Here is a 12,043-nt window from a genome sequence, read left to right on the forward strand (position 1 = left end):
TACTTAATATCAAACAAAATGGATTTTAACTAAAAAAGTGGTATATTCTGTGTGAGGATTAAACAAGTTCGATTCATCAGGAAGATAAAACCATTATGAATATATGGGTACTCAACATCTCCGTACATAGATATGTGAGGCAAAAATTGCAAAAAGAAAGGAGGAAAAAAAGAACATCACAAAAACAGTAAGAGACTTCAATACCTCACTTTTAATAATGAATAAAAATCTAGACACAAGATCATTACTGAGGGCTAGGGTTGTGGCTCAGTGGCAGAGTGCTTGCCTAGCACGTATGGGGCACTGGGTTTGACTTGCAGCACCACATAAAAAATAAATAAATAAAGTAAAGAAACCTAACTTCTTAAAAAGAATCACTAAGGTTTAGAATAACACTGTAGAGCAAATGGACCTACCACACATTGTCAAAACATTCCACCCAATAACAAAAATCTATACCTCTTTCTAGAGCATGCAAAAAACATTTCCCAGGACAGATTACTCGTTAGGTCACAAATAAGACAATAAATTTCAGAAGATTGAACTAATGCCATGTATATTTTCTGAACAAAAGAAAGGAAAAATTCATAAAAATTGAAAATGAAAATAATCAACTCTTGAGCAACAAATGCATAAGATAAAAATAAAAAGGGAAATTAGTATTTGGAGAAAAGCAAAAAAACAAAAAAAAAATGCCAAAATTTATGGCATGCTGAAAAAAGAAGCACTGAAAAGAAAGTTTATAGGTAAAATTTATAAAAATGTTTATAGGTTAAAGTCTACACTGCAGTAAGGTGTCTGGCAGTCTGCCCGTTGGCTGCAAGACCACCTGGGAAGATGCCAGGGGCAGTGATGGCAGAAGGAGCTCTCAGTTTCAAAAAGTTGCTGAATCAGTGCGAGAACCAGGGGCTGGAGTCTCCTGGAGGAATTGCTACACCCCCAGTGTATGGTCAGCTTTTAGATTCGTATTTGCTCCACAATGACACGAATAATGCAAGATGTCTTTGGAAAAGGATACCACCTGCTATCAAATCTGCAAATTCTGAACTTTGAGGAATTTGGTCAGTAGGACAGAGGATCTGGGAGAGAGATTTCTCTGGAATCTATATGACCTATGACCACCAGTATCCACCGGTGGTCTCACATAGACCAGCCAATCATGGAAGCACTTAGACATGCTACTAGGAGACATGCCTTCCTTGAGGATTTTTGAGGTTATGAAAGTTACATTAGAAAAAGGATGGCAAGCCGACTCTGTCAGGAGAATGGTTCGCCCAGAAAGCCAGTTGCAGATTCCCTGGATGTTTCCTGTAACAGGTTTATTTGTTTACCAGAGATGCCCCAGTTCCACCAATCCTCAATGAACAGCAGTTAGCCAGACAGACTGATTATGTGGCTTTCCTTGAAAATTGATGCACCATTGAGTTCAGCGTCCAATTCAAATCTTATACAATGACAAATATAGAAATGTAAAATGTTCATTTTAGTGGATGGATTATAAGCACCTCAGAATTCTTACTATATAATTAAATACTATACATATATATATATATATATATATATATATATATATATAAATACATACATATACATACACACAATGCTATATAGTTATTAAAAGAATTCTCATGTTGTAATATTTAACAATTTGGTTGGAGCCTATTAGTATTATGCAGTTAGTTTATATTTCTTGGAGATTCATAATAACTCAAGCTCTTCTGCTTTGTATAGAAGAGTATGGAGCTTTCCCGCCACATAGACCCATCTGTACCACTGGTTGATAGCCACAGTGATGCGCTTGGACTGCAGCAGTATCGTGCCCAGGACCAGAACCTGAATTCCTGGGATTGTGATTCACCCTCTTTAGGAAAATGTTTTCTTTTATCCCAACCTATGGAGAATCATTAACAGATACAGAAATATAGCTTAGGAGCAAATAGATCTTTTTCTGAGTAAGCCAGTTTGTTAGTGTTGGTTTTCTTCCAACAGTGTGAGTACCTTAAGTTTTGGCAGTGGAGGGCTTAATGTGAGAATGTGATGTTCCTAAATATTAAGTTTGGACATCTCCTTTCGGAAGAAGGGGAAGATTAAGGGTACAGTGCCTTGTTTGGGGAAGAACGCAATTGTTATAAGTGTTCCAATTTTCCTCCATCCAATTTTTTGCTTATATTTATACTGTGGTTCACGTCAGGCCTTTTGAAGACATGCTAAACAAGACTTCATTCTTTATATGACAATCCCCAAATATTTGAAGTTGTTTATTGCATCCTTAGTTCATTTATTCTGCATTTGTTCAATAAATATTTAATTGAATTCTTCAACTGTTTCATCTGAGCTGGTTTCTAGAATTTTCACTACTTTGGTCTTTCTGTGGATACTTTCTAGTTTGTCTCAAAATAAGAATTTCTTAATTCAATGGAAATGACATCCATAGTGAATCTATGTAGCAAAAATTATGTAATTTATGTTTTAATCTATTTTATTGAGTATTTCAGTTTTTTCATCATCCTAGACACCCACTCCAATTCTTTTTGCTTTTACTTACATATTCCTTTCTTTTTAAGAAGCAAAAACAAAATATGTAAGTTCGCCAAAATTCTGAATGTCACAGTGTGTACAGCACTGAATGAGAGGAGCTTTGGCATTGGGTATTAGAAAGTAATTTTCATTACAGATGTTTTATTCATTCTGGGCCAAGGTGAGGTAAAACAGGAAGAATAAAATTTTCAAAAGCAGAGTCTTGCTTTATGAAGTATCCAGATGAATGTGCATGAGCATGCTGCAAAGCTGCCTTCTGCTGGGCTGTGATATGCTGCTGTTCTGCATGATCCCGGAAGTCCTTATTAAGAGCAGGTCTGGAGAGTGCAATGCTAGCTCCAGGATGATTTGTTGAAGATTGGTTCTGCATAAGTAATTTTCGTTTCTCTTTGTCCAGTTCTGCCAAGATTGCAACTCTATTTTTGTTTTGAAAATCTTGTCCTGAAGGGTTTGCTGCCATTTTCCTGTTTTCTGTTTCAATTATATTCAGAGGCAATGGATTAGCACTTTACATTCACCCAGGACACCTTGGCACTGGGGAGGCCTCTCTGCAGGTTGCAGCTGTCAAGGTGGAGTGAACTTTGTTTTTAATGGCCGATTGGAATGGACCCGAAAGTTCATTAGTGGGAGTGGGGTTGGTTGATTAAACAATGGTGTACAGAGTGGAGTGCAGCTCTAAAGGGCTGATGATGGGAACAGCAGAGGATACAATTGAGCAGGAGCCTCAATACTTGGTTATTTACCTAGCCTTGGGTACTTAAGAGAAAGAAGCTCACTAAATAACACTCTCCTTAAAAAAGAAGAGATAATCATCACAGTAAATGAGGACAGATACAGATAATAAGAAAAAGCAAAGGAACAAACCATCCCAAACAGCCCACAACACTTTAACAACTGATCCCATTGACACCACTTCAGAAGAAATGGCCGAGAAAGAAGCAGAAAGTTCATAGTTAAAATGTCCAGTGAACTAAAAAAGATGTAGAAAACAAACTAATAAGAAAATATAAGAAATTAATGATAATTTCAAAAAGAGGTAGATATTTTGACAAAGAACCAAATAAAATTCTGGAAATGGAAGACTCAATAAACCAATTTAAAAATTCGACTGAAAGAATCATTATAAATTATACCACATAGAAGAAAGATTTAAGGCCCTGACAAAGTATATAGTCTTAAAAATAAAGTTAACAATAAAGAAAAAATGTTAAGAGTCTATTACCAAAATATTCAAGAAAACTGGTATGATATTAATAGCCCAACTGTAATAATTATTGGCATAGACTAAGTCATTGAAATACAAACTAAAGGAATGTAAAACTTTCTTAATAAAATAATGTCAGAAAAATTTCTAAACCTCAGAAACAAGATGGAAATACAAATATCAGAGGTATACAGAAATCCAAATAGGCAAGATCAAGAAAGATCCATTCAAGGCATAGTATAATTAAAATGGCCAATGTACCTAAGAAGGATAGAATTCTAAAAGCTACAATAGAAAATTGCAGAGCACATTTAGAGGAAAGCCTTTAGAATTTTTACTGATTACTCAGTCCAGATCCTAAAAGCCAGAAGGGCTTGGAATAATATATACCAAACCCAAAAAGGTAATGGGTACAAATAAAGTTGCCATATAACCAGAAAAGCTATACTTCACAACTGAAGAAGAAATTTAAAAAAATTCCATAATAATCATAAACTAAAAGAATTTATAACCACTAAGCCAGCATTAAAAATTATTCAATAAAATGTTTCATGCAGAAGAATTAAAGAATTTAAAAATAGACATCATAACTAGTGTATGGATGGATATCACTAGAATAATAGTCAATTAAAGGAGAATGAAGTCTCAACTAAGTATTAAAGATATAAAAATGACAGGAAATAAAAATCATCTCTAATAACACTAAATGTAATGGTCTAAACTCTCCAATAAACAACATAGATTGGCAGATTAGATTAAAAAATAAGGCCCAATGATATGTTGCATAAAAGAGACTCACCTTACAGGCAAAGACATCTGCAGGTTGAAGGTGAAAGGCTAGAAAAAGATATACCATTATAGAGAGACCAAAAACAAGTAGGAGTAGTTACTCTCATATCTGATAAAGTAGGCACTAAGTCAAAATTAAGCACAAGAGACAAAGAAGCTCACTTTATTTGTTCAAGGGAATTATCTAGCAAACAAGTATAATAATTATAAATATTTATGCCCCAATATATGTGTACCTGTACACATAAAACAAACTACTCAATATAAAGAATCAAATAGATGCTGATACAATAATATGGGTGATTTCAACACACCTCTCTCATCAATACATAAGTCATCCAGACATATTAAATGAAGACTTTTCAGAACTAAAAAAAGCTGTTAATCAGGGCTGGGGTTGTAGCTCAGTGGTAGAGTGCTCATCTAGCATGTGTGAGGCCCTGGGTTTGATCCTCAGCACCATGTAAAAATAAATAAACAAAACAAAGGTATTGTGTACAACTAAAAAAATAAATATTTTTTTAAAAATGCTATTAATCAAATGGACCTAACAGATAGCTACAGAATATTTCTTCCATCAATAACTAAAATTCAGTTTCTTCTTAGATATACAGGGCACCTTTTTAAACAGACCATATTTTATGACAAAAAGCAAATCTTAAAAATAATAAAGAAAAGGCTGGGTGAAGTGGCCTTGGATGATGATTAGGGCATGAGGACTCCATCCTCATGAGTAGGATTAATGCATTAAAAAAGAGTCAGTTTAGCCTCCTTTTCTCTCTCTTGCCCTTCTATCTTCTGCCATGGGATGATTCAGTCAATGAGTTCTCACCAGATGATGGCACCTTGATCTTGGACTTAGCCTCCAGAATTGTTAATCAAATAATTTCTGTTTATTATAAATTATCTAGGCTGTAGTAGTCTGTTATGGTAGCAAAAAATTAACTGAACTGAGAGACCTGGTTTCCCTAACTATTATGTTGGTATTTTTGTGCATACATAGTTGTTCAATATGTTACATCCTAAGAGGGATGAACACAGCAAAATCTTATTCTGACATTATTTTTTTTTCTGATAGAATTTTCTCTAGAGCTTCTTTTGATTAAAATGCTTGGTTAATATGGGAAAATATTTGGCTAATATGGGAAAATAAAGCAGTTTAGGTATTTCAATCAGGGAAATATTTATTAAGGTGAATTGAGTCTTATTATATTAGAAAGGTTGAAGGAACTTTTGCCTGATACTGCTGTAATGACTCCTTACATCATTAATTAATAAGAAGAGGCTACCGTTGGAAGTATGATGTAAGAACACAGCTTAATAGTTATGATCCTGGGGTTAAATAAACATAAGCAAAAAGATAGAATTATTTCCTCATCCACCAAAACAGCTTCTCTAGTATTGGGGATTCAATACTGATTGATCCTGGACAAAAGGCAAAAATCACAGGAAATGTGTGACACATTGAGACAATTCAAACTCCATTTTAATGGCTGGAGAACTGGAAAGGGGAACCTCCAGGGAATGAAAAGTACTGGGGAGATAGTGAAGAAGCATGTGAAAGAATGAAGTTGTTTATGATTTTTCAGGCCTTCATTTTGAGCTGTGTGAGCATGGGTATGATAAGAAAAAAACATGAAAAATCTGAAGAGAAAGTCAACCACCCTGATCTCAGAAGATTCACTGGTTATGTGGGATACACCTAAGTAGTGTCATAACGCACAGAAAGTGGAAATTACGTTGAGACCACTATCTTCAGAAGGCTTTTCATAACACATGGTCTAAACTCAGATTAAGTTTCTAGTAAAATAAAAATGTCAATAGCTTCTATAGGATGAAAGCAACACTCATAGTCTAAAAATCCTGTAGACATGTTCAGGACATAATCCCAAATTACTTGACATACAGCAAAATTGGAAAATTAGAATTTTCATGGAAAAAGGCAAAGAACAGACAACTGAAAATGTCCATTACAAATTTGGTAAAAGACAAAAGCTAAAATATTCAATAAATTCAACCCAAACCAAACAGGATAATTCACAGAAACTTATTCTTTGACACATTATAAACTGTGGAAACCAAATGATAAAGAAAAAATATCTTGAAAGCAGACAAAGCAAAATGTTGGGGCTGGGGTTTTAGCTCAATGACTGAGTACTTTCCTAGCATGCATGAAGCGCTGAGTTCGATCCTCAGAATCACATAAAAAATAAATAAAGATATTGTGTCCATCTACAACTAAAAAATATTTTTTAAAAATACAGATATTTGTTCATCTACAACTAAAAAAAATGTATCTGTCACCATTAGACTAGCATGACTGAACCATTAAGGGAAGTTCCTCAGGATGAATGAAATGTATATAACCTAGAACTAGGATATACATAAAGGGATGAAAGGAACTGAAAATAGTTCATATGTGGTAAATATAAAACACATTTTTATAATCTAAAAATTTTATTTGAATGTGTATACCCCAACTTTAAACATTATACTGTGTATTTCTAAATGTCTGAAGAAAAAAGTTATTGAAATATAGCAAAATCTGGAATGTACATTTTTATATCACATCATTTATCAAATAATTTGTTATTTGGTTATCATTTAACTGGGATTCTTAAGCAAACTGCCAAAGAAAAAAGAAAACTCTTGAATGATACCAGAGGAAAATGTTAAATATAGCTATTAGAGAACAACAATTCTAATAACTGTGGACTTCTCATCAGAAAATATGAAGGGCTGGAGACCATGGAACAACCTTTTAAACATGGGTAGAAAGAAGATCAAACAAAAATGCTCTATATGGGAAAAGTGCACTTTAGAATTGAAGGCAAAATAAAGAACTTTTATGTAAAGAAAAGCTAAGAGAATGCATTATGCCAAATCTATGCTGTAAGAAATGCTGATGGGTTTTCTTACTTTGGATAAAAGCAAATGTTATCAGAATAAAATAGGATTTCTAAGGATATTTTGAAAAGCACTGAAATTTTTTAAAAATCTGAATAAATTTTTAAAATTCTCTCATTTTTTTTGAAATTCTTAAGATTGTTTAATGACCAAACTGTAAAACTGTGTTTTGGAGTTTATAATTTCTCTAGATATACATATTGCAATTGTAGCTTAAAGACAGTGGCAATATGAATAATGCACCTATTAGGTTATAAGGTTTCTAAAGTTAACATGAAATTATATACTACTAACACAAATAGTGTGAGAGTATATATTTAGTACTACAGTATCCATCAAAAAACCAATAGAAGCAATTATAGCAAAAATTTAGTTTTATTAAACAGAATTCTAAAAACTAAGAGTATTGAATGTTTCCAAATTGAGATGGTAACATTTTTTTTTGTCATTGATTCATATAAGGAGATGCAGAATTGTTTTAGGGTGCCATTACTATGAACTACTTATATTATTCATTTTTCTTTTGCAGCAGAATTTTTAAAAAATCACTCATCAAAAAAATTGTATAGCATTATGTTATCATATGAATGAATAAATATGATTCGTAAAGAATTAAGAAACACTGGATCTGTAAATATTTGAGGAATCTTCCAATAATAAGAATAAGCTATTTATGTTTTATTCAATTATACTGCAACGACCTACCTTCTTGGTCTGTTTGTTCCACTAAAGCTCAGTATTTGTAATAAATTTTTTCATAATCTGCCATCTGCTCATTGTATATTGCTGTAGAACAATATTCTGTTATTACAAAATATTTTATAGTGTTTTAACATGTTTACTACAACAGACAAATTAAACTTATTCTGTTATTAGTAGGGAGCCAATACAACAAGAATATCAAAATTCTATGAAATCACACAATTTGATAGTGGAAAGGCTTGAAAAAATTTATGTCAATTTATTTTTTTCTCAAAATGCTATTTGCATAATCTTTGTGTATTCTGCGTAGCAGCAAACTATGTTCTTATTCATTTTTTTATCCCGTATTCTTTATTGGTACATTGTAATTATACATAATGGTGGGATTTATTATTATATATTTATACATGCAAACAATATGACTTGATCAACATGGTTCCCTAGCATCTCCCCTTTTCCTCCTGTCATCCCTTCCCCTGGTACCTTTCTTCTACTCTTCTGATCTCCCTTCAATTTTCATGAGCACTTGCTCATTTCCTGTTGGCTATGGTTGCTTTTGCACTACAAATCCAGTTGAGGAGGTAGGAAGTTAGGGTATTTCTTTCTCTTTGACTCTACCCTTTGGAGTGTTTTCTCTCTCTCTCTTTTTGTCATTTGGTGGGCAAACCCTACTGTGATTCTCACAATTAAGAGGATTCTAGACTTTTTCAATAACACTTTTGTGTCTTGAATCACAGTTGGTGGTAAGACTGTCTGCTCTTGCTAGCTTCTATGTTACTTTCCCATTTTTTATTTCACTGCTTCTGTTGACTGTTATTTATGATCTCTATTAGTTTTCCTGTAATACAGCATGATAGATTTGCAATACATGTATGAAATGAGTCACTAAAAGTAAGGATTATAATCCATCAAGTTTCAATATACTTTGGTGTAAATTTTGAAAATAGAAGAATCAAATTTCTCATCCAATTGTGCTTGCTTTATTATTTTGTTCTAGTAAGGAGGTTAATTCTCATGTTCTCCAGAGAGCCATTATAACTTTCCAAAGGTCTGATAAGTTTTCTAGTTAATAATTTTCTCTCTCTTTCTTTTCTTCTTTCTGCATTATGGAACAAAATACATTACTGAGGAGAGAGAACTTTAATCCCCAGTGATTATTTTGTGGAGGGATTGCCCAATACTGTTTTTCCCTCCCCATGAGGGAATTTCTCTCAGGATCCTTTTCATGTTTATTTGTTAGTTTAGTCAATGACAAAGTACAGTAAACTTAAACACAATAATAAGAGATAAGCCACGATTTTTGCTAGTATTTTTTATATTAGCAAGTTTGAGTCATGCTCTGAACAGTGAAGAAATGCAATCCGTTGCAGAAAAACTTCCTACTAAACAAAGGTTTGCTTCTTTCTTTTCATGTTTTTGTTTGTGAATATACTTGATTTCACATAAATGTAGTATTTCAAGGTAGAAATAGTATCTCATTCTTGAAAATATGTCATATTTAATTTGCTTATTGTACCTACCCTTTCTTTAAATGAGGGATAGAGATGGGAAGCTTTACATTTCTTAATTTTTTTCATTACTTCTGCCAAAACCAGGATCTTCTTAATGTGAACTATGAATTTAGGGAAAACATGCAGTTCTGTGGTTAATATGCTCTGCCAGAGGTAATTTTAACTTTTCTTTTCTCTTCTAAAATTCATTGGTCAATATTGATAATGTTTACTTGTTTTCAAGAAGGCAGACTATTGGATCTAGATCAAAAGTCCAAGCCGCCTTAAAATCATGCCAGCTTTACTGAAACCACAGTAAATTTTTACTACATTATTATTGCAGTAAAAATTATAAGATACATTTTATAAGTTTACTATTTAGCCTATTCATTACAATCATGGTTTATATAAGCATACTTATAAGTTTATACAATTACAAAAGACATTTTCATGGTATGTAATTTATTGAATTTATTGTCAGTTTCCCTTTCCATTTCATGATAGATCATTGAATAGTAAACTACTATGCTGCTTAATCTTAATATAACACTAAGTCACTTAAATCTGTTTTTCATATCTCAGTTTATGCATTCGTAAAATTAGAATTAAAATATTTTTCCTTCTCAATCCCTCCAGTGTATTTTAAGGATATTTTATAGTAATAGTAGTAAACATCCTAAATATAATGGAAGCTTATTTAAATATACATTTTTTCTTTTGTACTTTTCATTTGTGGAATCTTAGCTTGTCCTGTGTGTTCTACATCCACGTGCAAAAGATTGCATTTGTAATTAACTTTGTTCTAAAAAGAAAGAAATAGCTCTGCTCAAGTTTTAAACATTTTCCACTTGTATTCCTATATTCAAAAAGAGTAAAGAAGGAAGAAAGTTAAAGACAAGGAAGGAAAGAGAGAAGAGGGGAAGGGAAAGAGGAAAGAAAATGAAAGTAAGATTTTCTTGTGTTTAGGAAATACAAGTAAAACCCATAGTTTTTAGCAGTGTTGTACCACTAAGATTTATGTCACCATTATTTGCAGATCAATATATTTGGAAAGGTTTATTAAATTAAACTCTTCACTAAGACTACTTTCAATAGTAATATAATTTTTATGTTCATTGTTGATTTATGAAATATTGGGAACAATATGATAAAGCAACTTTTCTTCCATGAGGTACCATTTGATCACTCGTTTCTTTCAATTTAACATCCCTCCAGTTCTGTTCATATCTCAGTTTTGAAGGATGAGCTGAGTAGGAACTCCTCCGAGGTGACTGAATTCATTCTGTTGGGATTCAAAACCCCTCCAGAGCTACAGATCCTCTTATTCCTCCTGTTCTTGGTGATCTATGTGGTCATCGTGGTGGGAAATGTCAGCATGATAGCAGTCATTAAGATGGACTCCAGACTTCAAACGCCTATGTATTTCTTTCTTAGAAACCTGTCCTCTTTAGATGTCTGTTATTCCACAGTCATTGCTCCCAAAACTTTAGCGAACATCTTGAACATTGAAAAGAAAATTTCATACAATAGCTGCGCAGCCCAATTTTTCTTTTTTGCCTTGTTTGTCACGGCTGAAGGTTTCCTTCTGGCTGTGATGGCATTTGACCGCTTCTCAGCCATTTGCTCCCCTCTCCTTTACCCTGTGCACATGTCACAGAAAGTCTGTGTTCAGCTGGTAACAGGATCCTACATCTGCGGATGCATCAACTCCATGATACAAACAGGTTTCACCTTCAGTTTGCGTTTCTGTCAAGAGAACAGACTAGACCACTTTTTCTGTGATGTCCCAGCCCTGATCAAGATCTCATGCGTTGACACCTTTGTGAATCAGATTGTGCTGTTCGTGCTCTCTGCTGTCATCATCATCACCACCACCACCATCATCCTGGTTTCCTATGGGTACATCCTCTCCACTGTCCTCAAGATCCCCTCGACCCAGGGAAGGCGTAAGACCTTCTCCACCTGTGGCTCCCATATTGCAGTGGTGAGTTTATTCTATGGATCTGTGTTCTTCATGTACGCCCAGCCCGGGGCCATCTCCTCACCACAGCAAAACAAGATTGTAGCTGTATTCTACACTCTTATAATACCAATGCTAAACCCTCTAATTTACAGTCTGAGAAACAGAGATGTGAAAGATGCTATGAAAAGAATATTATGTGGGACATGGTCTTCTCTGTGATATTTGGGAGACCATTGTATATTGGACAAAAGTTGCTTTCCAGTGATTCTAGTTACTCTAAGTTTTGTAAAATGGCAATTTGTCAAAGGCATTTTTATACAGAAACAAATGCCATTTTCTAAGTTTGATAAAATAATATTTCTAATAATATAGGTGCATGACATTATTTTATTTACCTCAATTACATAAAAGCACTTACATTCTAATTTTTTGATGTGGTAATATATTTTC

At 33.5% G+C, this 12,043-nt stretch overlaps 2 protein-coding genes and 1 pseudogene across 3 annotated transcripts; 2 read left to right on the forward strand and 1 right to left on the reverse strand.

Moving 5' to 3' along the window:
- Positions 1–821: 821 nt before the first annotated feature.
- Positions 822–1,413, forward strand: LOC308658875 (COP9 signalosome complex subunit 8-like; annotated as a pseudogene). Its single transcript has one exon. The product of its transcript is annotated as a COP9 signalosome complex subunit 8-like (transcript).
- A 1,270-nt stretch (positions 1,414–2,683) lies between these two features.
- LOC308658883 (SOSS complex subunit C-like) lies at positions 2,684–3,006 on the reverse strand (the record flags this gene model as incomplete). Its single annotated transcript, XM_081311793.1, has 1 exon — positions 2,684–3,006. The coding sequence occupies exon 1, from the start codon at positions 2,996–2,998 to the stop codon at positions 2,684–2,686; it is 315 nt and encodes a 104-aa protein (XP_081167919.1). The 5' UTR covers positions 2,999–3,006.
- Positions 3,007–8,686: 5,680 nt separating this feature from the next.
- On the forward strand, positions 8,687–11,812 carry LOC308658237 (olfactory receptor 9S13-like; the record flags this gene model as incomplete). The annotated part of the gene is made up of 2 exons (XM_081310832.1): positions 8,687–8,721; positions 10,846–11,812. 2 exons carry the CDS (start codon positions 8,687–8,689, stop codon positions 11,810–11,812), a joined length of 1,002 nt encoding a protein of 333 aa, XP_081166958.1.
- Positions 11,813–12,043: the final 231 nt, after the last annotated feature.

The sequence above is a fragment of the Spermophilus citellus genome, assembly GCF_964194105.1.
Source record: "Spermophilus citellus genome assembly, chromosome: 10".
NCBI lineage: Eukaryota > Metazoa > Chordata > Mammalia > Rodentia > Sciuridae > Spermophilus > Spermophilus citellus.